This window comes from Eptesicus fuscus, chromosome 6 (genome assembly GCF_027574615.1).
Source record: "Eptesicus fuscus isolate TK198812 chromosome 6, DD_ASM_mEF_20220401, whole genome shotgun sequence".
In the NCBI taxonomy this organism is placed as follows: domain Eukaryota; kingdom Metazoa; phylum Chordata; class Mammalia; order Chiroptera; family Vespertilionidae; genus Eptesicus; species Eptesicus fuscus.
In genome coordinates this window covers 73,773,972-73,800,634 of record NC_072478.1, presented here as the reverse complement: position 1 = coordinate 73,800,634, position 26,663 = coordinate 73,773,972, and the positions used below count along the sequence as shown (strand labels likewise).

Below are 26,663 nucleotides of genomic sequence, written 5' to 3'. Positions count from 1 at the left end.
ACATATAGAAAACAAGACAGGCACAGTGTAGTTTTGCTTGATAGAGAGGTTTATTTGGGTATGTTTAAAACTTCAGAATTAGAAACTGCATTTACAAATAAGTTAAAATAAACACCAGGGAAAAGTTAGTTGATTTAAAGATACTGGGTAAATAATAGCATGTGAATGTATCAAAAAGTGACAAAGACTATATATAACCTTTAGGAAATACTCCACTAACAAACACAAAGTAAATCCAAAAAGTACATTTTAATCATTTTACTGTATACCTACAGATGCACACTTCCCTTCTAACACATTTAAGGATGCTCCCAGAAGACAAATAGGTAGCCACACTGTGACACATACTTACATCTTCACTCACAAACTTCTCATATTCTCCACTGAGCTTGTCTCTCATTTCATACACATATTCTTCGACTGCATTCTTAGCATCATTCCTCTCCTTCTCCAGCTTATCCTGCATGATCATCTTACCCTAAGGATAGTATAAATCAATTAAGACATGCATCTGGACAATTCAAGGCAATCTCCTCTTAAATATTAAGTAATAATATATTTATCAAAGAGAATCCCTTTTCCTCAAATGCTTTTAATTCTGCAAATCATCCAAGAAAGGAGAGCTGGAAGTATTGGTCCTCAGTAAATGATGAAGACCAATGGAGTTTTGTGGGTATGCTTAGAAAAAAAGCGCAACAGAAATATCAAGTTGTAGAAACTCAAAAGCAAAACTTAGAAAAAGAACTTAAGACAAGAAAACTTTAAAAAACTTTTAGTTCAGCCCAGCAGGTATAGCTCAGTCGTTGAGCATCAACCTATGTCCCAGGAGATCACAGTTCAATTCCCGGTCAGGGCACATGCCCAGGTTGCGGGCTCAATCCCCAGTGAGGGACATGCAGGAGGCAGTCAATCAATGATTCTCTCTCATCATTGATGTTTCTATCTCTCCTTTCCTCTCTGAAATAAATAAAAATATATTTTTTTTTAAAAAGAATTTCATTTAAAAATAATTATTATTAGCTCAATGTCCAAAGTGGTATCTCTACTGTATTATTGTTCCTATGGAAAACCAAGAAAATTATTTATACAGTATAAATGTTAAAAGTTTGTAAAATAAAACTATTGTAAGATCCAATAAATACATAAGAAAACTCACTGGCGATAATTCAATAAATATGATCTAACATCCCAAACCTTGTATCATTCAGCATAACAAGAGTTACATATTAAATGGCAATAGGGGAAGATACTAGTAAACGAAATAGTACTACCGTTAATGCGATGTCATTTCGTGATTTCTCCTACTGTCAACTTCCAAGACCCACCACCTCAAAATCCCAATCCCTAGTGAACAAACATAATCACATACATGCCCTAACGTGAACAACACCTGCCTTAAACCAAAGCCATAATGTCAAAGATTTCATAATAGAGCTTCTAGCAATACCAATGTAATTTCACCATAAAAGAATTTAGGATTACATGGGCTCTATTAAACTTGCTCTTACAGAACCCAAAAATCTAAAAGTATTTTTCCCAAACAACCAAAAATGCCTAACAGTCACTAGACACAGAGCTTGAACACTATGTCACATTAATTTGTTAGTTTATTATTCTAAGATGTGAAATAACCACCTCATTTTCAATGTACAAGTTGAGCATCTCTCTGTCTATCTGCCATAATAGCTGATTCTCAATTGGCAGATCCACAGTACTGGTCTTCACTTTTGCCTTCTTAGCTTGAGGTGGTTGATCCATCTTTTTGTCTTTTGATCCAGCTTGAGAGGTCTAAGAAGAAGCACATAAACAGACTAACTTAAAATTCTGAATGGGTCACGTTTCAAAAGCTATTTTTGCTGTTTATTCACTTTGTTTTCTAATAATCTAAATAACCTACGACATTTTCTTATAATATCTGAAAAGTTAAAAATCCTGGGTCCATCACATCCACGACTGGGAGGCTTGATCAACCAGAAGTCAGTTCTGTAGTCACAGTGACCCAGCACTGACTGCTGAGGGGGCTGCGAATCAGGCCCAGAGAAAGGCCTAAAGAGAGAAGCAGGGTCTGATCCGTAGCCTTTGTGGCAGCTGTTGATCAGCACTTGCCTCTCTCTTTAGCTCTGGGCCTGGTCAGCAGCTGTGCCTCCATGTCTCTCCAGGCCTCCACCAGGGCTGCTGATCAGCCCCCATTGATAGGCCCAGAGACACTGGCTGGCATAGAAACCAACCAATCAGAACCAAATCTGGGTCAACTGTGAGGAGCCAATGGCTGCCTAGGAGGTAGAGCTTTTGACGCTGACTGGCATAGAAACCGATCAATCAGAACCAAATTGGCCAGCGGAGGAGGGCACTTGGGGGCAAGATCAGGGGAGGGCAGTTAGGGGTGATCAGGCTGGCAAGGGAGGGCAGTTGGGGGAGACCAGGCTTGCAGGTGAGGGCAATTAGGGGTGAGATCAGGCTGGCAGGAGAGGGCAGTTGGGGGCGAGATCAGGCCAGCAGGGGAGGGCAGTTGGGGGTGAGATCAGGCTGGCAGGGGAGGGCAGTTGGGGGCACTGGGCCAGCAGGGGAGTGGTTAGAGGGTGATCGGGCCGGCAGGCAGAAGCCATTACGGGCAATCAGGCAGACAGGCAGGCAAGTGGTTAGGAGCCAGAAGTCCAGGATTGTGAGAGGGATAGAGGGTGCAGGCTGGGCTGAGGGACACCCCCCACCCCCAGTGCATGAATTTCATGCACCAGGCCTCTAATAAATACTATAAAAGTAGTCAAATCCAGAGAGACAGAAAGTAATGGTGCTGTCAGGGGCTAGAAGGAGGAGGGATGGGGAAATCGGAAGTTGCTGTTAAATGGGTATAGAGTTTCAGTTGGCAAGATGAAAAACTTCTGGAGATTGGCTGCACCACAATGTGAATATATTTCACACTGCTGATCTGCGCATGCACGCACACACACACACATTAAACAACCTCCCATAATTTCAGTCAACATAAAATCACTATTACATCTTCTCTAATTTTCTTCCACTCTTACCTAAACATATAGACATGCATATGAAATTAATGGAGAGAGGTATACAATTTTTATGGACCAGAAACATTATCAATATGATTTCCAAATGTCTGTACCTATCTACATTCTCACAAGGAATGGGAGAACCTATTCTACTGCACCCTGACCACAAACAGGAATTAGTTTACCATCATATAACTATTATTTTCTTTGGGTAAATAACCTTTGCTTCAAATTGTGTAGCAATATTTCATCCACCATTCTTTTAGGATTTTAGTGATTTTTTTCCCCCAAGTGATTGACTTCTTTTTTCTAATTGTATATTATTTATCTATTCAAGTTTTTTATTGTTCAATCTATCCATCTTTTCCTGTGATTACTTTCATTGCTTTGAAAGCCCTTCCTGACCCACGGATTAGAAAAATATTAAGTTGTTTTGTTTTACTTTTAACACTCAAATTTATCTACAACTGAGTAATTTCCACATCTCCTATCCAAAAAACTTAAGTCAGTTGCTGAAATTTATGTATCATTTGTATTTCATTTCCTTTCTAATCAGTTCCCAAGCCAACTCATGGAAGAAGCTTCAATAACAACCTCCCTAAAACTTCCCACAGTTCCTTGGCATTTGGGGGTGGGGGCGGTGGTGGTGACTGGTAGCACTCCCTCCCCTACCTTCCACAAACACATAGGAGAATGAGTACTCTCTCTCCCACTGCCCCAAACCCAGCCAACATGAAGGTTTTCCACCTTGGAAAATGTCTGTACTAGACTAAAGCATATGTGAGCATAATTTCCTCTGTACATTATTTTCTTTTTTGTAAGTATTTACACAACTAAAACAAAGTAATTGTAATTTGTTAACTGATATGAATATGGATAATAGACTTAAGCTACCTTAAAGCTCTGCAAACGTTTTAAAATGCCATAATCAGAAATGCTTAGGGTGAGATTATACATTGCAATGTTATAAATAGCTGGGGGGGAAAAAGGTGTTTTCAATGCTGATAACAAATTTAACATGAAAACTCAAAAAGTTAGAATTAAAGAACAGGCATGTTGCATATTCACTTAAATAACTGCTTGGGTAAATACTATAATATTTATATTCTTTACAAAATATATTTAAGTACATTATTTAAAACAGTAATTTTTTTACAAAAAAAGACAAGGTTCTGAGAGGTGACAAAATATGAAAGAATTATCTCACTTATCAGTAAGGAATGGGTAGGATGACTATTTAGTCAAGGACATTCAGAAAATAGCATTAAACAATCACTAGTATAATAAAACTATGGCTTCTGAGAGCTTTCTTCTCATACATCAGCCAGAATAGAGTTCAAAGACCATCTTGCCAAATGCACTTTTCAAACATACTACAAAATTCTGCTTAAAAACTATTCAAAAATACACTAAGAATTCTTAATATAACTACCTCCCAAACCATAGTGAAAACACAGCCAAAACCAACTATCTATGTAAAGAGACTGTAATATTTCCTCTAAAATACAATTTATACCTCCATTTCTTCAGACTCAGCCTTATTTTCTGCTGGCATCTGCTGTTGTTGCTCTTCAACATGTGGTTCCTCTTGGTCCACTTGCATCTTCTGAAAAACAGGTCACACCAAATCCTGAAACTAGTTCATACTAGTGAAAGGACTAAGCAACCTTCATGACACACTGGCAAAACCACATGGCATCAAATTCCTGCTGACTTACCAGCCTTCAGAAGACCTGGATTCAAATTCCAGCTATGATGCCTATATTATCTATAACACAGAATTTTTCTTCTCTGGATCTCAGTAACTACATCTGTATACTGGAGGTAACACCTGCCCTGCCCTATCCTTATATAAACAAGAATGGCTGTGAAATTGTTCTATAAACCATAAAGTACTCATAATACACAGTGTGGCAATATTTAACATAATATAATCTGAAGAGAGCGTAAGTTTCTCCAAGCTTCCTCATGAGTAAATTTATCTGAAAAATCTTCACTAAATTTTCAAGCAGTTTTTAAATCAGCCTTTTCATCCTCAAAAATACAACTGTTGCATGCATTTGGGGAGTTGAACACGTTGAGAATTCTGTTAAAAGACCAAAGCCTGACAATAATAAAAAAGAAGGGAGAAGTTTGTAGAGACCCTGAATCAGTGGCTTTCAATGCTTACAGCACCCCAGAATGACCTCAGAGGCTTTTAAAACTACTGATAACTGGGCCCTGGTAGGCCCAGATCAACTCAAATCTCTGGGGGTGAGACCCAAACACTTGTAGTTTCATAAACCCCTTGAGGTTTTGATGCACAATAAGGACAAGAAAATGCATGACTCCAACAAATGAATGTCAAATCTATTCTACTTGTGAAAATAATAAACTAAGGGCTCAGAACATTTTTCAATAATTAAAAATAATCAAGAATTCTAACAAGTGCATGGTCTGAAGGAGGGAGCTGGTTATGTTACATTTCCTTATAAATTTTGTAGACTTTCTGCCAGTTCACCCATGCTGGGGAAGGGGATGCATGCAAACCCATACTCAGTTGCTCTGTCATAATGTTCCTCCCTTGTCACCTCCCTTGTCTATTTGCTATAATTTCTAGACACGTCAGCTCTGGGCCTCATAAATGGTATAAAATGTCCAAATTACCTCTTCCTCCTTTGCATTCTGATCTGTTTCCATCGGTTCCTCATTTTCCTCAAACTTGTGCACTTCCACTAGAGATGCACTGGACACACTAAAAATGCCATGGACATTTACTCGAACCTTGACTTTGACTTTTGAACTTGAGCCATCAGACTGAGGAGTGACTTTCTGAACAGAAAACTGAGCTAGGGACATATGAAAGAAAAGAGAGAATAATCTGAGAGGAGGAATTCAAACATAAATATATAGCCACATAGCCAGGTTATGTGCATTTCTCAGTTAACAGGTCAGTAACATGATACCTCAAAGAAGAAAAGTGGGTACTCAGAGAATTTTACCAAATCATATTTCTCCGTTCTTTTCCACACAAACTCTTATCTTGCCTCAATTAAGGACGCCAACATCTTTTAACCCTCCAAACATTTCTTACCCTCCAGTCTCTTATTCCAACTCCCTTTTTAGGCGACTGCCAGATAAATTCCTAAAACAATTCTGTCACATTCTCCTCTATTAACAAAACCCCAAAGATTCCATAGTGTTTCTTTGATTTATCTAGAACTTGCTACTTCCAAATTCAGTTACTAAACTAACGTCTTATTTTTTAATTCACAAAGCTCTGCAAAGCATTAATTATCTTAATTCGGTTAAAAATGAATTTAACTCTTTCAGTATCTAGCACCATATTATGCACAGAATATACCCACAATGTGCTTTAACCAAGATATATGCTCCCACCCTAGCTGCTTTGGTTCAGTGGATAGAGCTCTGGCACATGGATTAAAAGGTCCTACATTCCATTCTGGTCAAAGGGCATGTACCTCAGGTGCAGGTTCAAGCCCTGGCCACGGTCAGGGTTCATGTGGGAGGCAACCAATTGATGTGTCTCTCTCATATCCATGTTTTTCTCTCTCTCTGTTTCTCCCCTGCTTTCACTCTCATATATGTTTTTTGCTTTTTAATTCCCAACTCTTTACTTACCTATAGCAGGGTCTGGATAGGGCAAATCCTGAGGAGAGCTATAATAGGCCTCAAGAGTGAAAGGTTCCTTTCTATAAAATGAGAGTACTTTAGAGAAAGGAGCAGCATGATTTTTTGGAAAGACTTCACAGTCACTGAATGGAGAAAAAAGACAAGAACACAAATTTAGGATATCCCTAATACTTTTGCCCATGAACTCTAGTTTTGTAATTATTTTGTAGCTTTAGCTACTTTTCTCAACTGGCTTAATTTCCAGATTATAAATTTCCGAGAACAAAATACACACACACACACACACACACACACACACACACACACACACGTAATGTGTCCATTTTTTTTAAAAAGGAATGTATTTCAATCAGTACAAAAAGGCACCATTTCAGCATGATCAAGTATAAAAAACTACATAAAGATACAAATTTAGCCCTAGCTGGTTTGGCTCATTGGGTAGAGCATTGGCCTCTGGACTGAAGGGTCCCAAGTTAGATTCCGGTCAAGGGCACACCCCGGGTTGCACGCTCGATCCCCAGTAGAGGGCATGCAGGATGCAGCTGATCGATGAGTCTCATCATTGATATTTCTATCTCTCCCTCCCTTTCCTCTCTCTAAAATCAATAAAAACTTATTTTAAAATCAAACAAAAAATGTTACAGATTTAGAGAAGTTGAAAAGGAGCTCAATACTTCACTCAGACTGTTTAGCACTGAACTAACTTTAAGTACAAAAGTAATTTGGTAAATGCTCTTACCTGGACCCTTCTTCAGCAGGCGAGTTCCACCTCAGGGATATGGGATACGGCACCACATCAGTGATGGAAAACTCTCTCACTTTGAAAGCAGGCGATAAGATTGCACACTAGAATAATTTTTTAAAATTCCATTTAACAAACATTGTAAACTGATAGTACAAGATCTATTTAAAAAGAATTCAGAAAACCATCACTAATAGTTTTAAAATATTTACAATTGTATCCAAATAAGTAGTTTTATAAACTTCTATTTGTCAAATTATCTATAATCTAGCTATTCCTTAACATTTTTTCATTAACCCCAACCTTTAATTGATGTACATTGCTACTTCATACATAGACAACAGATGAAATGCCAAATCCAAAAGTATTTCAGGTTTACCTATGTTTCCAGTATTCATCTAGTTATGAACAACACCTTTGATATCCATTTTAAAACAAAAATTTCAGAATCTTACCAACTTGAGATCACTCCAAGCTAACCTCAGGTTATTAATTGGATACATAAAACCACCATCGTCTTGTTGCAATGATTTGTAAGTGGCTATCTGTGGAAGAAAAAACTCACCTGCAGTGCACAGCCTCGAGTGACAGCTTCATCCGCATTTAGTGTTGTACTGAGCTCTTTACCAAAAAATTTGCTGATCTTCTCTTTTACTGCAGGGATTCGCGTCGCACCACCAACTATCTCCACTGCATAAATATCTTCTTTCCTTAACTCTATTTTAAAGTGATTAGACATTTAGATTTTAAAAATCTTTAAATTAGTATTTTACAATGAAATGAAAGAGCAATACAGCACCTTATCACAACAAAATAACTTGCAGATGTGTAACAAAACCTGTCACTCCTTCCTTATACTCCGTCCACAACAGGATGCACACCAGTGTGTGCTCACACACTCAGGTGCATAGCATCTGGCAACAAATAGGTATGTTTTCATTATCAAAATAATGGGAGCAGGGTGGCACAATATTGGGATTTAGGAGGTGAGAGTCAGGAATACTCAATGTCCTACAATCTCCAAAAGAATCTCACACAAAAAAATTGTAACAGTTAAGCTAGCCATAAGGAAGATATGAGGGGGTTGGGGGGAGGGGGTTATGGGGGGATAAGGATACATATGTAATACCTTAATCAATAAAGAAATATTTTTTAAAAAAGGAAGATATGAGGGCCTTGAACTATTAGGTCAGTCCTGACACAACATGAAAGAAAAAGAGGTGTTCAGATGCACATCTAGCCACTCTAGCACTTCATCCCAAATATAAACATAATCCACATTACAGCACATGTACAGTGTATAATATGCTCATGTCAGAAGGAAAGAAGGTACACACCAAGGTTCTTCTGTCACTCATAAAATAACTCTTAATACCACCCTAGTTTCCTGGTCACATTTTACGTAACAAACACTAACAATTTGTTAAGAAAGACTATTTAAAGAAACAGGATGTCCCAGTGTGGAAAGAATGTGCCTGTTTGCCATAATCACTGTGATTTAAGACTGAACCTTTGTCAAGCTGACAGTACTTTTCAACACTCTGAAATAGCTAGCAACCAACACAACAGTGGATTCTAAATAAACATTTGTCAAACATTTTGGGGAAATTAGTAATATATTCCTAAATCAAACTTGTATGTTTTCATCCAAGATAAAAAAGCACTCCATTAAAATCAGCATGTGGTTATCATACCCTCCCTTTGCTCTCTCATTCAGCAAACAAAAGACTCACTGACAGAAAAGCCTGCAAGACTGCTATGGCAGCACTGCAAAAGACAATTTTTACCACTATAAAACAACTGAAAAGTTTACATCCATCTCTGAGTCTGAATTAGGTTTCCCGGGAAAACTTTTAGATTTCCCTGGACACATAACAGTATACCCATAGATTACTTGGGGGAAGTGTGAGTTCCAGAGGGAAAATATAAAAAAGCTTAATATAGCACTGACGTTGTTTGTCCAATGAAAATTTGTATAACTGAAAAAATAATGAACAATATTTCCAAAGAGTGTGAGGTACACAAATAATTCAACCACAAAAATACTTACTGGATTGTTCCAAAACACTACGAAGTGGTGGCTCCACTCTAGCTAAGAGATCATCACACATCTCCAAAAATTTGCCTCTATTAAAAAAAAAAAAAAAAAGATTAAATCACATTCTACTTGTATGTGGAGTGGATGGCTATAAACAAAATAACAGATAACAACAAGCACTGGCAAGTATATAGAGTATATTGGCTCCCTCACACATTCCTGGTGAGAATATGAAATGGTGCAACCACTTTGGAAAATAGTTTGACAGTTCTTCAAAATGTTAAACAGAGTTACCATATGTCCCAGTAATTCTACTCGGTATACAATAAAGAGAAATAAAGCATAAAACCATACAAAACCATAATGTCCACAATCACAATCATAAACAGCCCAAAAAAGTGGAAAAGCCCTGAAGTCCACCGAATGTACTCAGCAATAGAAAAGAATGAATACAATACTTCAGTTAAGATGATGGCGTAGGTAAATGTGGTACTTGAATTCTTCCACAAGCACATCAAAATTACAACTAAACTGCTAACAACCATCATTCAGAACCACCTGAAATCTATCTGAATGGAAGTCCTACAACTAGGAAATTAATGAAGACGCCCACAGAGACTGATAGAAGGAGCAAAGACATGGAAATGCTGATCCTACACCAATGTGTGGCTGCAAAGGTACCCCGAGGAGCAGGAGGTCCCAGCCCCACTTCAGGCCTCCCTGCCCAGAGTTCCAGTGCCAGAAAGAGGAATCCCCATAACTTTTGGCTATAAAAACAAACAGGGCCAGGTCAGTGGGGCTCAGTGTTGAGCGTCGACCTCTGAACCAGTTAGATACCAGGTCAGGGCACATGCCCATGTTTCAGGCTTGATCCCCAGTAAGGGGCATGCAGGAGGCAGCCGATCAATGATTCTCTCTCATCATTGATCTTTCTATCTATCCCTCTCCCTTCCTCTCTAAAATTAATAAAAATGTATTTTAAAATAAAAAATAGGCCTAGCCCAGTGGTAGGCAAACTCATTAGTCAACAGAGCCAAATATCAACAGTACAACAATTTAAATTTCTTTTGAGAGCCAAATTTTTTAAACTTAAACTTCTTCTAACACCACTTCTTCAAAATAGACTCGCCCAGGCCGTGGTATTTTGTAGAAGAGCCACACGCAAGGGGCCAAAGAGCCGCATGTGGCTCGTGAGCCGCAGTTTGCCGACCACGGGCCTAGCCGGTTAGAGCGTCAGTCAGCCCATGGAATTCAGGTTGCAGGTTCGATTCCGGTCAAGCACTTACCTCAGTTACAGGTTCAATCCCCAGCCCTGGTCAGGGTGCATGTGGAAGGCAACCAATTGAAGTGTCTCTCTCACATCAATGTTTCTCTTTCTCTCCCCTCCCTTCACTCTCTCTAAAAATCAATGGGAAAAAAATATCCTTGGGAGAGGATTCACAAAAAAATTTTAAAAAGAATGAATCCTAAGAGTAATATGCAAATTAACCATCACTCTGCTACACCCACATGCCACGCCCACAAGCCAATCAGGAGCAAATATGCAAATAAACCCAACCAAGATGGCTACGGCCACAGAGAGCAGGATGGAGGCTTGGGTTTCCCAGGCAATGGAGGAAGCCAAGCTTTCCGCCTGCCCTTGCCAGCTTAGGACTCCACTCAAGACTACAAAGTTTCAATGATAGAACATACATAAATCCAAACAGAAATGGCGGCAGCCACTGAGCTGTAAAGAGCAGGAGGCTAGGGTTGCCCCCAGCAATGGAGGAAGCCAAGCTTTCCGCACACCCTGGTTGGCCTAGGCCTCCGCTCCAGGCTACAAAGCTTCAATTATAGAAGATACATAAGTCCCAACAGAAATGGCTGCTGCCACGGAGCAAGCAAGAGGCTTGGCTCTGCTCCAGACTACAAAGTTTCAATTGTAGAAGATAAATAAATCCCATATACCAGGGCCTCCGCTTGGGTCACCAGGGGGCGTGGCCGGCATGCAAACCACCACAGGCCCCTGGCCCAGGCCGCCCCACGCCCTAAGGGAACCCCCACCCTGATCTGGGACACCCTTTAGGGCAAACCAGCCAACCCCCACCCATGCACCAGGCCTTTATCCTATCTAATAAGAGTAATATGCAGATTGACCATCACTCCAACACACAAGATGGCTGCCCCCATGTGGACACAAGACGGCCACCACAAGATGGCCAGCAGGGGAGGGCAGTTGGGAGGGACCAGGCCTGCAAGGGAGGGCAGTTGGGGGCGATCAAGCCTGCAGGGGAGGGCAGTTAGGGGTGACCAAGCCGGCAGAGGAGGGAAGTTGGGGGCGACCAGGCCTGCAGGGAAGGGCAGTTAGGAGGGACCCAGGCCTGCAGGGGAGAGCAGTAGGGGGGGACCAGGTCTGCAGGGGAGGGCAGTTAGGGGTGACCAGGCCTGCAGGGGAGGGCAGTTAGGGGCAAACAGGCTGGCAGGGGAGCAGTTAGGCATCAATCAGGCTGGGAGGGGAGTGCTTAGGGGGTGATCAGGCTTGCAGGCAGAATCAGTTAGGGGCAATCAGGAAGGCAGGAAGGCGAGCAGTTAGGAGCCAGCAGTCCTGTTTTGGGATCGGACCTAAACGGGCAGTCGGACATCTCTCAAAGGGTCCCAGATTGGAGAAGGTGCAGGCTGGGCTGAGGGACACCCACCACCACCACCGTGCACGAATTTCATGCACCGGGCCCCTAGTATCCTCTTTAATAAAATGGTAATATGCAAATTAACCATTACTCCGCTACATAAGCCACGCCCACCAGCCAAGCCACGCCCACCAGCCAATCAGGGCAGGTATGCAAATTAACCCCAATCCAAGATGGCTACAGCCACAGAGAGCAAGGTTTCCCAGGTAACAGAGCAAGCCAAGCTTTCCATAGCCGTTGCAGGCCGAAGCCTCCACTCAAGCTACAAAGTTTCAATTATAGAAGGTAAACAAATTCAAACAAATGGCGGCAGAATGGAGCTTGAGAGAGCAGGCCAGGGTTGCTGGCGGCAACAGGGGAAGCAAAGCTTTCCGCACACCCTGGCCGGGCTCACCCACTTAAGGCTGCAGAGTTTCAATTGTAGAAGGTGAATTAACTGCCACAGAAATGGCTGCCGCCCCAGAAATGGCTGCCGCCCCAGGCTACAAAGTTTCAATTGTAGAAGGAAAATAAATTCCAGATACCAGGGCCTCCCCTTGGGTTGCCAGGGGGTGTGGCCGGCCTGCAAACCACCACAGGCCCCTCGCTCAGGCCGCCCCACACCCCAAGGGAACCCCCACCCTTATCTGTGACACCCTTCAGGGCAAACCAGCTGGCCCTCACCCGTGCACCAGGCCTCTATCCTATCTAATGAAAGAGTAATATACAGATTGATCATCACTGCAACACACAATATAGCTGCCCCCATGTGGTCAAAGATCCTGCCCCCATGTGGACACAAGATGGCCAGCAGGAGAGGGCAGTTGGGAGGCACCCGGCCTGCAAGGGAGGGCAGTTGTGAAGGACCAGGCCTGCAAGGGAGGGCAGTTGAGAGGGACCAGGCTTGCAAGGGAGGGCAGTTGAGAGGGACCAGGCTTGCAAGGGAGGGCAGTTGGAGGTGATCAACCCTGCAGGAGAGGGCAGTTAGGGGTGACCAGGCTGGCAGAGGAGGGAAGTTGGGGGCAAACAGGCTGGCAGGGGAGCAGTTAAGCATCAACCAGGCTGGCAGCGGAGTGGTTAGGGGGTGATCAGGCTGGCAGGCAGAAGCGGTTAGGGGCAATCAGGAAGGCAGGCAGGCAAGCAGTTGGGAGCCAGCAGTCCTGGATTGTGAGAGGGATGTCCGACTGCCCGTTTAGGCCCAATGGGATCGGGCCTAAACGGGCAGTCGGACATCCCTCCAGGAGTCCCAGATTGGAGAGGGTATAGGCTGGGCTGAGGGACAACCCCCCGCCGTGCACAAATTTCGTGCACCGGGCTTCTAGTATGAATAATAATATGTTAGGATGCAGATGAACTTAGGAAACATTAGACTAGATTTTTTAAAAAGCCAATAAAAAAAACAAACACATTATGTAACTCCACTTATGTGAAAAGTTCAGGATAGGTAAATTCAGAGAGACAGAGTAGATTTTTAGCTGTCTAGGGCTGGAGGAAAAGAAGAGATGAGGAAAGACAGCTAATGAGTACAGTTTTTTCTTTTCTTTGGTTTTTTTTTTTTTTGTTTTTTTAATATATTTTATTGGTTTTTTACAGAGAGGAAGAGAGAGGGATAGAGAGTCAGAAACATCGATGAGAGAGAAACATCGATCAGCTGCCTACTGGGGATGTGCCCACAACCAAGGTACATGCCCTTGACCGGAATCGATCCTGGAACCCTTGAGTTCGCAGGCCGACGCTCTATCCACTGAGCCAAACCGGTTTCGGCTCTTTTCTTTGTTTTAACAAAGTTAAATACACTTTATCTTTTAGATCTGCTTTAGGTTTACAGAGAAATAAGAAGTAAAAGAATTCCCATATATCCCTCAACACCCTTCCCCCAGTTCCCCTATTGATATCCTGCAGTAGTGTGATATACTTCTAACAACTGGTAAGCAATATTGATACACGATGGTATTTATTAGAATTCTACACGTTTTGACAAATTGTATAATGTTAAGTATCTACCATCACAGTATCATACAGAGCAGCTTTACTGCCCTAAAAATCCTCCATGCTCCACCCATTCAATTCATCCCTTCCTCCCCAGAACACTTGCCAACCACTGACTTTACCTTTTTACTGTCTCCAATTTTGCCTTTCCCAGAAAGTGATATAGTTGGAATCACACTGGATTTAGCCTTTTTAATTAATTAACTTCTTTTACTTAGAAATGTGTGTTTAAGGGTCCTCCCTGTCTTTTCACAGCTTGACAGCTTATTTAGAGATGACATTCTAAAATTGGGTTGTGGTGATGGATGCACAATTCTGTGAATATACTAAAACCACTGAAATATATACTTTAAAAGAGCCACTTTTATGAATTACATCTCAATAAAAAAAATTGTAGAGATATAGAAAATACCCATCAGAATGGCAAAATTTCAAGACCACTAATACCAATATTGGTGAGGATATGTAGCAACACAAAGTCTTACATGTTGTCAAGAACTTAAAAAAATGACAGTTGTATTTCTAACAGCAAGCAATTCCTCAAAAAGCTAAACCCAGAATTACCAAAGGACCCAACAATTCCACTCCTAGGTATATACCCTAAAGAACTGAAAACAAAAATACTCAAATACTTGTTCATCAATGTTCACAGCAGCATTATTAACAACTAGAGGCCCAGTGCATGAAATTTGTGCACTGGTGGGGAGAGGGGGCGGTCCCTCAGCCTGGCCGGCACCCTCTACAATCCGGGACCCCTAAGGGGATGTCCAACTGCTGGGCCTAAACTGGCAGTCGGACATCCCTCTTGCAATCTGGGACAGCTGGCTCCTAACCGCTCACCTGCCTGCCTGCCTGATGGCCCCTAACCACTCCTGCCTGCCTGCCTGCCTCATCGCCCCTAACCATCTCTGCCTGCCTGCCTCATCGCCCCTAACCACCTCTGCCTGCCAGCATGATCTCCCCTAACTACCTTCCCCTGCTGGCCTGATCGCCCTTAACTGCCTCTGCCTTGGCCCCTGCCACCATGGCTTTATCTGGAAGGAGGATCAGTTGACCGGAAGATGCCCAGTCTATCCGGTCTAATTAGCATATTACCCTTTTATTAGTATAGATAGCTACAAGGTGAAAACAAGAATGTCCATCAACTGATCACTGGATAAATGAGATATTATTTGCATGAAAAGCAATGAAGTACTAATACATACTACAGTGTGGATGAACCTAGAAAATATTATTTAAGTGAAAGAAGCTGAAAACCAAGACAAAAAAAAAGCTTACACATACAGGGGTGGGCAAAAGTAGGTTTACAGTTGTGAGTATATGAAAGTTTGTTCTTATATTATTTATTAAATATTGTATAATTTTCAATTTGAACAACTATAAACCTACTTTTGCCCACCCTTGTGTTATATGATTCCATTTATATAAAAGATCTACAATAGGTAAACTAGAGATAAAAGTAAATTGGTGGTTGCCATGGCACAGATGTAAGAAAAATGGGAAGTAACTACTAAATGGGTATGAGGTTTTCTTTTGAGGCGATGAAAATGTTTTTTCAGTAGGTAGAGGTAGTCATGGCATGACACTGTGAATGTACTAAATGGCACTGAGTTCACATTAAAATAGTACAAGAGCCCACACAGTGTTCTCAGTGGTTGAACTTCAACATATGAACCAAGAGGATTACCGGTCAGGGCTCGATCCCCAGTGGGGGTTGTGCAGGAGGCAGCCAATCAATGATTCTCTCTCATCACTGATGTTTCTATCTCTTTCTCCCTCTCCTTTCCTCTCTGAAATCAATAAAAATATATTTCAAAACATAAAATGATGTAAGAATTTTACCTCAAATTTTTAAAAAATTGAGAAGAAATGCTATGATGTCAGAAATAAATAATCTGGTTTCATTAGTTTGGAATGAAACCAGATCATTTATTTGAGCATTAAAACTAAATGAAGGCTACAAAATAGAATAAAGAATATAATAGCTATGTGCCCTGACATTGCAGATACAGTAAATTGTATGTTTTTTCAAAGCAGCACACAAGCTAATCAACTGTTTTCAGCTTTTAAAAGTATAATAAATATCTATTTGGCTCTCAAGATCACCTAACACTCCACTAACAATTTCTGAAACATAAACGGGTACACCTCTACATCCTAGCCCCCACCACCATGTAACACATACAAAACTGCTACTTAATAAAAAAGAAAACCACCACTTTCAAGCAGGGTGGAAAAGGTGACTGCAAATTTGGTTACTAGGCACAACAATCTAACTATAGCAGAATAGGAGCAATTTAAATTCCACCTCAACTCTTTTAATGCCACACTTCCCTAAACAAGCCATCAGTCTTGCCTGAACTCTACCAATATAGTTCATATCATAAAGAACATCTCATTCTGCCCTAGCCAGTTTGGTTCAATAGATAGATCATTGGCCCAAGGACTGAAGGGTTTCAGGTTCAAGTTCCAGTCAAGGGCACATATCCCGGTAGCAGGCTGGATCCCAGACCTGGTCAGGGCTCACATGGGAGGCAACCAATTGCTGTCTCTCACATCGATGTTTCTCTGTTTCTCCCCCTCCCTTTCACTCTCTCTAAAAAATCAATTAGAAAAATATCCTCTGGTGAGGATTAACAAAAAAAAAGAAGAAGAACATGTCATTCTCACTACCCAAGCAATCTAACCAGACAACAGGAACATTCAAACAACGGTAACAGTAACATTTCTGAGGAAAGTCCTGAAACATCTGTAGCACTGTACAGAAAGAGCTGTTGTCCTCAAGAGATCCTGAACTACCCCTAAACACCAATTTCTGAATCAATGACTAAATCAAATTCAACATAATTCTACATTAAAGCACTTTGAAAACTGGTAATCATGTATAATTCATGTACATGTAAGAACTACCAACTTCCTGCAATATTCAATTAATCAGAACAAAATCATCAGTCTACATTATTAGAATAGTCAAACCCAAACTTCACATAAAAAGCAGAATTCTGAATGGCCTCTAATTTTTACCTATAGAACTGAAGTTATCATATAACAACCATGATGATTTTAACAATTAGCTAATTAAGGCTAATAAAGTGAAGAAAAATCACAGTTCAGTTTAAGGTCAAAATATTAACATGATTACCTATTCATAGTTCCAGAAACATCAACATCATTCATAAAACATTCGATGCTCAAAGGGAGGTCTGAAGCATTTGCACTCATCAATTTCTTGAGTTTCTCACACTCTTGAGACAGTCGTAATAATGCACGGATTTTGGACTTTATGTCTAGCTTGTATTTCTTCCCAAATTCTTCACAGAAGTGATTTACTAACACCTCATCAAATTTTCTGCCTCCCAGTGTTGTGTCAAATGCAGTGGCCAGAACCTTGGAAAAAGGTAATTAATTCAAAAATGAAGCAATTTAAAATTTTATCATGATATATAGTTAATGGGTAAATTGTATTAAGGAATGGGGGAGACATTAAGATTGAAACAAGGCATGTGCATGTGTCACTTAATCATTGTTACAACCATTGTGAAAAGAGACAATGTAATCCCCAATTTACAGATGATGTCACAAACCTAGTCAGATCAGATAATCTGCAGGTCATAAAGCTAAAATTTAAAACCCAATCTCAAAAATTGCAAAACCCATGCCCTCTCCCACACTAGTCTGCTTCCAAACAGCAATTATACATATATCCAATGCCAAATATACGAACATGTCATTTACACAGTTCTGGTCTTATTGCTATCACAAAACTATGAATAATACAAAAGGCCTTGCTCTATACATCTTACCACCAGGAAAGATGCTAAAGCCTTAACTCATAGCAATTTATTTCTCCAGAGGTCTAAGCTTCCCAGACATCTAGAATATCACTCCTAGCCTAGTTTCTTTGAGACATCAAGTTCTAGTCCTTCCACCCTTTTAGCAGAAGGCTCAAAACCTTCACAACAATCCCAGCCGGTGTGGCTCAGTGGTTGAGCATCAACCTATGAACCAGGAGGTCATGGTTCAATTTCCGGTCAGGACACATGCCCGGGTTGTGGACTTGATCCCTAGTAAGGGGATGTGCAGAAGGCAGCTGATCAATGATTCTCTCTTATCGTTGATGTTCCTATCTTTCTCTCCCACTCCTTTACTCTCTGAAATTAATAAAAACATACATATTTTAAAAAAATAATCTTAAGAACATAATCTCCTCAATCCTCAGTGTAAAAACATCAAGAGACTACATGTTAAAGAATCCTCCTAACAAGCCTGTAGATAAGCATTATTTTCCCACATTAAAGTATGGCTCAGCAATCTTAAGAGATTTTTCCTCATACCTGTAAACTCTTTTTTTTTTTAAGTTATTTTAGTGGGAGGACATCCATTTGTTGTTCCACTTATTCATGCATTCATTTGTTGATTTTTGTATGTGCCCTGAGAGGGTGAACTTGCAACCTTGGCATATCGGGATGATACTCTCAACAACTGAGCTACCAGGCCAAGACCCATGCCAACTCTTAATAAATTATTTTGAGCTGACAACTTCCACCCACCCCTATATACTTAGTTTCTAGTTCAGATGACTCATAGCAAGTTTCCATTAGTGAAACAAAATCCTTTAAACATTTATTTAAATTGTCTCTCACAAGTTCTTAAATAGATACATTTGTAATAGTCTTCCAGAAAAAAATATACTTACTTTAAGTTTTGCTCTATTAAATGCACATACAGAAACTTGGTAAGAAGAATGCCCCATATCTATGAAAACTACATTTCTTGGTTTCTCTTCTAAGGCAGGAAGATCTTGCTTATAGATTCCATATGCAAGAGCAACTACATAAGAAAAAGATTAAATTCAACATAATATTATCATCTAAGAGTAAACTTAAAATTTAAGTAGGAAACAAAACAGACTTTGTATATAATGAATGGAGCTGCATCATATGCTCAGTTCTAGAAAGAATTAAATTCTTAAAAGCTTTGTATAATTTATTCATGAAGAATATTAACTTCAAAGAGTTCAATGCTGACTAAGGGTTCCTTAATGTTTCCAAATCCAATTTCCAATTCCAATGACTTTGGCAATTGTTCCCAAACCACTTCTCTAACTTTCCCAAACATATTTTCCAGGATTTCTTCTACCATTGTGCAAATCTCAGCATTCCCACATATCCTGTCTCTGAGATGTTGCTTTACACCCATTCCTCTGACTCCACCAGCCCACAAGTCATAGAAAAGGCCAATCTTTAAATCAAAGCACTGCTCCAATCACACAATAAATGTATTTCTTTACAAACAACCATGTGATTAAATATGAAGATACAGAAAAAGTACTGGTCAGGCCGAAACCGGTTTGGCTCAGTGGACAGAGCGTCGGTCTGCGGACTGAGGGGTCCCAGGTTCGATTCCGGTCAGGGGCATGTACATTGGTTGCGGGCGCGTCCCCAGTGGGGGATGTGCAGGGGGCAGCTGGTCGATGTTTCTCTCTCATCGATGTTTCTAGCTTTCTATCCCTCTCCCTTCCTCTCTGTGAAAAATCAATAAAATATTTAAAAAAAAAAAAAAAAAAGTACTGGTCAGATGAATTCTTCATATGTGACAGAGTAACCAAAAAAATAAAGAAGAAACCCTAACATCTTCACAACCCTCAAGATTAAGTAAAAAATTTTAGTTAATAGTCTCTCTTACCTGCAGTAGTTTCATTCATTAATCGCAGGCAATTGAGACCAGCAATCTGTGTTGCATCCATCACTGACCTTCTTTCTGCATCAGTATAGAAACAAGGAACCTACAAAAAAATTTTGAAAGTTTACTGTATTATGGAGACTCATTTAGGATGCACCTGTCAAAAAGCAGTAAAACCCAGAACCACCCTCAGTCAACAACAGCCATTTATTCTGCTTATGATCAGAGGATTTCAAACCAGTAGGGAAAATTTAGAAAATTCAACAAGTAGTAGTGAGACAATGGCTAGTCAGTCATATTAAAAATAATAAATTGGCATTCCTACTGTACAACTTATACCAAAATTTAGGTCAAATCAAAAACTAAAATGCTAAAAAAAAAAAAATCAAGAGTACTAGAATGAAAGGAATTTTACCATTAGAGTAAGAAAGGATTTTCTAAATATAACACAACACCCAGAAGAAAAAAAAAATTTCTGACTTATAAAAAATTCTAATGACGAAATGGGGAAAATATTTGCAACTCACATCATAAAAACGCAAAGAGCTAATCTAATAATATGTAATGAACTACAAGTCAAAATGGAAATCAGAAACTCAGAATAAAATGAGCAGAGAACAGGAACATTTCAAACAACGGAAAATACAAAATGGCTCTTCAATTTTAAAATGTTCATCTTCACCTAAATAGTAAGATTACATACACTTTGATACCATTATTCTACCTATCAGAATTAGCTAAAACACCAATAAGCTGTGCTGGTGAGGCTGCAGTGAAATAAGCCCTTTCATACATTACAGATAGAAGTGTGAATTACTGCAAATTCTTTGAAGGGTAACTGAACAGCTGTAAAAATTACAAATACAGCCCAGACGGTGTGTCTCAGTGATTGAGCATCAACCTGTGAACCAAGAGGTCAGGGCACATGCCCAGGTTTCTGGCTTGCTCCCCAGTAGGGAACATGCAGGAAGCAGCTGATCAGTGATTCTCTCTCATCACTGATGTTTCTATCTCTTTCTCCCTCTCACTGAAATTCATTTTTAAAAATTTTTTTAATTACAATACAGCCCGGCCAGTGTGGATCAGTGGTTGAGCATTGACCCATGAATCAGGAAGTCAAAGTTAGACTCCTACTAGGGGGCATGCAGGAGGCAGCCAATCAATGATTCTCTCTCATCATTGATGTTTCTATCTCTTTCTCCCTCGCCCTTCCTCTCCCTGAAATCAATAAATAAAAAATAAGAAATTACAAATACAGTAGTCCATTTGGGGGTATGCAAGACCCCCAGTGGATGCCTGAAACTGTGGATAGTACCAAACCCTATATATACTATGTTTTTTTCCTATACATACACACCTGTGGTAAAGTTTATAAATTAGGCATAATAAGAGATTAACACCACCTAATCATAAAATATAACAATTACACAATATTCTGTAATAAAAGTTAAGTGAATATGGTCTCTCCCTCAAAATACCTTGTAGTGCTGTACATACAACGTGGATACAATGAACAAAAGGATGATTCATAATGCCAGCAGGACAGAGCAGGCAGAGCAGGACCCAGAATGGCATGCAACTTACACCTTATGGTTTGTTTCTGGAATTTTCCATTTAATATATTTGGATTGAGGTTCACTGCACGTTACTGAAACCACGGAAAGTGAAACCATGAATAAGGGGGAACTATTGTACACGTATCTTTTGTCCCAGCAATTGCACTTCTAAGAAGTTAGCCTATAAATTCTAAAACTTATCATATAAGAGCAAAATGATATTTAAATGTACTCATTGCAGCATTCTTCACTATTTAAAAAAAAAAAAAAAAAACTGCCTTAGCTGGTTTGGCCCAGTGGATAGAGCTTCGGCCTGCGGACTGAAGAGTCCCAGGTTCAATTCCAGGCAAGGGCATATACCCAGCTTGCGGGCTCGATCCCCAGTAGGGGGCATGCAGGAGGCAGCAAAAACAAAACAAAAATGGATGTGCAACAAAAAGAGACTGGCTAAATAAGTACCTCATAAACTGTAGTCTCGCAGACATTAAAAGGAATGATGCACTTCTTTACTGCTATGGAATGAATACAAGATAAATTGTCCAAAATTTGTTAAAAGAAAAATGAAAGTTAAAAAGGATCTATCTATATTTGCTTCAGTACATAAAAATCTCTGGAAGATCTGAATGTGAAAAGTGATAAAATTGGTAACTTTGGAAAGAAAATATTACTTACTAGGTAACAAGTGTGTGGAAGCTTCCATACACCCTATCTACATATTTGATTTTTGACATTGGGCTATTATTAACTTTCTAAAAAAATAAAGTTTATGTTTTAACAATAATCAATTTATATATTAAGCACGTAACACCCAGGTTCTATTTACATAGCAATCAGACATAGCATTAGGACAAAGAGCTAGAGTAGTGACTGAGCAGAAGAGAGTTCACATAGAGGCCAGAGACAGCTATCCTTAGAAAGGTCTAATGACAAGGTGGGCCCTTTCCTAGAGTCCAGGAACTTGAATGATAAACAGTTCCCTAAGTTGATACAAAAATTTCCCTAAATGTTAAGAGTGAGGCACTGTGCCTAAACTGTTTCTACAACATAATTTATGCAAAATACCTACTTTATTTCTGAAAGTCTGTAATTTTAGTACATGCTAAGGCATAAGGTACCTACATGACTGACCCTTTGCCCCTCCAATAGAAACCCTGGACTCCTTAGGCCCGTGGTCGGCAAACTGCGGCTCACGAGCCACATGCGGCTCTTTGGCCCCTTGAGTGTGGCTCTTCTACAAAATACCACGGCCTGGGCGAGTCTATTTTGAAGTGGCGTTAGAAGTTTAAGTTTTAAAAATCTGGCTCTCAAAAGAAACTTAAATTGTTGTACTGTTGATATCTGGCTCTGTTGACTAATGAGTTTGCCGACCACTGCCTTAGGCTACAGGCAGAACTTCCCTGGTGTATGACATTTTCACACATGTTGTCACAATCTGTTGCTGGAATAATTAAGCAGTGCTTAATTAAAAGGGACTCTTGGCCCTCACTGGTTTGGCTCAGTGGATAGAGCATCGTCAAGCCTGCAGACTGAAGAGTCCCAGATTCAATTCCAATCAAGGGCACATGCCTGGGTTTCGGGCTTGATCCCCAGTGGGGGGTGTGTAGGAGGCAGCTGAACAATGATTCTCTCTCATCATTAATGTTTCTATCTCTCTCTCCCTCCCTCTTCCTTCCTCTCTGAAATAAATAAATAAATAAATAGGACTTTTGGAAGCTTGTGCCTGGTTTCCTCCAGACATTCATTGCCCATGTACCTTTTCCCTTTGTTGATTTTGCTTTGTGCCCTTTTGCTGTAATAAATCTTAGCCTTAAGTACAGCTATATTCTCTGAGTCCTATTAATTCTCTTAGCAAGTCATCAAAACTCAGAGTAGCCCTAACCGGTTTGGCTCAGTGGATAAAGCATCGGCCTGTGGACTGCAGCGTCCCGGGTTCGATTCCGGGCAAGGGCATGTACCTTGGTTGCGGGCACATCCCCAGTAGGAGGTGTGCAGGAGGCAGCTGATCGATATTTCTCTCTCATCGATGTTCCTAACTCTCTATCCCTCTCGCTTCCTCTCTGTAAAAAAATCAATAAAATATATTTTTAAAAAAAAAAACAAAAAAACTCAGTGTAGTCCTTAGGTCCCCCAACATATGACTTAACACATCACCTTTAAACTTGTTCAAAAAGTTGAAACCACCACTCAGGCATTCTATCATTTTACATAAATTTTACTTCAACACTGAGCATAATACAGGATCAATGTTAAAGGTACTAAACTAGATGGGGAAATGAGGATAAATCTGACGGACCAATAAAGAGTTCAGAAAAGGCAGAAAGCATCTAAGAAAATAGTGTCTGTACTGAATCTTTAAGAAAAGTAGCCTTATTATTCTTTTCATCACCAGAATGTGACACAACAATCATAATTCAATTTTTCCTGACAAATGTCAGTTCTGCTTTACTAGATAGCCAAGAACTAAGGAATCTGCCAGACAACAGACTGTGGTGAAAAAGCTACCTAACAGTCCTTGCTTTGTCAACCAAAGCACCAACAAAGGAGGCCACAGAGATAACATATTAGATAACAGCCACAGAAAGAGGAGATTCAGTGACAAAGCCAATACAACTGCCGAAATTTCAATGGTTGCTAAGGACTCCATCATATTACAAGCACATTGCTACAAACAGCCAAGCTTCCATCTAGATAGGATTATGGAAAAGACAAGATAAAATCTATTGCTGCTTTGCCTTTAGAGCTAAATACAGTGACAGCAAAGATACAGAGATACAAAGGGAGAAAAATAAAGCATTTCTCATTGAGAGTATTCAACTAATTTAACAAATAAGTAGCCACTAGACACTATGCTCAGTGCTACAAGAAATCCAGGATGAAGTGGGCTTTAAGATAAGCCTTTAAATAGGCAGAACAACAGAGGAGGCCGAAGCAATAACTAAGGACCAGAAAAGAGAATTCAAGAAAATGAGGACTACTTTGATAAATTTCTTAAAATAATCAATCATACAGCAAAAACCAATATTATTTGCAGTTAAAATGAAAATGTTTCTTCATGCAAGACTTAATAATGAGTAGGGCTCAAACTCACTGAAACAACACAGTCCACAACAGGCTTTTTAAGAACACTTTCTGCTGTCTCCTTCAGTTTGGACAAAAGCATGGCAGTCACTTGCTCCGTGGTAAAATTTCGTTCTTCCTCCATATATTTCACCTGCAATAAAATGACAAAAGGAAATGAACAATATCTCACCATCATCAATGAAGCATTATCTCAAGATGGAATTGAAGAAAGCTAGTTTTAGAAATAAAAATAATTTAAAGGTCACTTTTAGCTTTATAACATGTACATAATACTTAAAGATGAGGATCACTATGTAAAAACAATGTTGTGGCAACTTTATCAATAAAACCTGAGACAATTTACCTGTGCAGAAGCAAGTTGGTGAAGCTCACCATGAGCTACATTGCCCCTCTGTAAAGGATCTGATGGTGAACTACTTTACCATCTGACATACTGTGTGTTATCACCTCCCTAAGATTCAATCTAACCTGAGGACATGGTTTTAGTCTAATTCATTCACTGCTGTAGCCCCAGTACTGACAGACATAACAAAATAAATACTTGGTGAATTAAAGAATGTAACAAAGCTTCCAGATAGCCTACCCTGGATGAAGTCTGCAGCTTTGACAAGAGTTGCAAATTTTTTATGTTGAAAGACTGCAAGGATAAGCCCCATCCCACATACACCCATAATTCCCCAACTACAATGCAGACCAGAAAATGTCACTCTCTTCTTTTAAACCTGCTGCGCTACCTCAGCTTGAAAGTTACCTGCTCCCCACTCCCCAGCCCAACCATAATGTACTCTGGTTTAGAGTCTAACAGTTTCTCATTTTATTGCATGATAAAGATGAAAAATAACCCTCCCGGTGAGCCTCCTTCTAAGTTGCCTCGTTTTCCCTATTTGTCTACACTTAGTCAACTCCTCTACCCTTGTACTTGCATCCACTTAACCTCCAGGTCTTCTCCCTAGTCTCTTTCTCCTTTGGCCCTTGCAATGCTTATGACTAAATCTGCCAATATTCATCTATTTCTTTCTTAATGGTAAGTATCTCGTCCCCTCCCTCCCCCCATTTCTTCACCTCCTCTGTACTCCAGATTTACCCCTTACTAAGTCATCCAAACTGTTCTGAGATTATTGCCACAGATATCCTAAGTAAACCCAGAGATTATACTTCAGTTATCAGAATTCATCACTTCTAAATTAAACTGAATTCTCATCTACAATGTCACAATCAACTACCTTTTTCTCTCAATTCTTATCATCTCTTGGAATTTGAGCCTGTTTCCATGATTCTAATTTCTCCAATTGGAATGTCTCAAACACCAAAATCTCCTCACTCTAAACTAACTTGCCTAGAAAGTTCAACCACCCTCCGGGGTTCTTCTTACCACCTTTAAGTGCTAGAGAGACAGTGGAGTGCACCCTACCCATCCCCAGCCTCTCACCTCTTTTGAATGATCAGTTCACTGCATGCTTCACAAAGAGGATCTTCTAGATATCCCAGAGATATCAAAAACTAAACTCCCTTTTCCTCAAAAGAACAACATCTCTTCCAATCTAATTCATATTGTCAAAAGTATGACCATATATCTGGCTAATGACTTAAAAGTGTTGATTTCTTTGACTGCTCTTCCTCAAGTCACACCCTAAAATCGCATCAGTAAACAAGACAGCCCTAGCTGGTTTGGCTCAGTGGATAGAACATCAGACTGAAGGGTCCCAGGTTCAATTCCAGTCAAGAGCACATGCCCGGGTTGTGGGCATGATCCCCAGTAGGGGATGTGCAGGAGGCAGCCAATCAATGATTCTCTCTCATCATTGATGCTTCTATCTCTCTCTTCCTCTCCTTTCCTCTCTGAAATAAATAAAAATATATTAAAAAAAAAAACAACACACAAGACAAGCAGCAATGGCTGCATTAATTTTATCACTATCTATCTGTCAAAGCCATAACAGTGCCACTGATGGTTCTCAATCAAAATCAAAATCATTGAAAAAAATGCCAAACAGTCTTTATTAGCAAGTTTTTCCTAAGCATTTTCATTATACTATGAAATCAGAATGGTATTGATACACAATGACCTAATAAAATAAAATGCTATATTTTAATCATCAGGAATTATCTTGAGAACCTTACCTTTATACCTGTTAATCCAGTAGGCAATTGCACAATATCATATGCAAGGTTAGATTTTTCTGCCTCCACAAACGGATCAGAGAATGCTCGGCCATGGAATCTTTTAAATCCCTGGACTGTGTTCTTTGCATTGGAAATGACCTAAGAGAAAGGAAAGCTGAGTCAAAA

General features: G+C 39.9%; 1 protein-coding gene across 1 annotated transcript in view; it reads right to left on the bottom strand.

Moving 5' to 3' along the window:
• HSPA4 (heat shock protein family A (Hsp70) member 4) overlaps positions 1–26,663 on the bottom strand; it is a 43,054-nt gene that overhangs the window by 6,028 nt on the left and 10,363 nt on the right. Inside the window, exons 3-15 of the mRNA XM_008142350.3 lie at positions 26,496–26,636; positions 24,382–24,504; positions 19,741–19,840; positions 18,752–18,885; positions 17,198–17,442; positions 9,434–9,510; positions 7,949–8,100; positions 7,381–7,487; positions 6,630–6,763; positions 5,655–5,836; positions 4,525–4,614; positions 1,636–1,788; positions 353–478 (exon numbers count right to left, since the gene is read on the bottom strand). Of these exons, the coding sequence (XP_008140572.1) occupies positions 353–478; positions 1,636–1,788; positions 4,525–4,614; positions 5,655–5,836; positions 6,630–6,763; positions 7,381–7,487; positions 7,949–8,100; positions 9,434–9,510; positions 17,198–17,442; positions 18,752–18,885; positions 19,741–19,840; positions 24,382–24,504; positions 26,496–26,636 (1,764 nt within the window). The remainder of the gene's footprint in view (positions 1–352; positions 479–1,635; positions 1,789–4,524; positions 4,615–5,654; positions 5,837–6,629; positions 6,764–7,380; positions 7,488–7,948; positions 8,101–9,433; positions 9,511–17,197; positions 17,443–18,751; positions 18,886–19,740; positions 19,841–24,381; positions 24,505–26,495; positions 26,637–26,663) is intronic.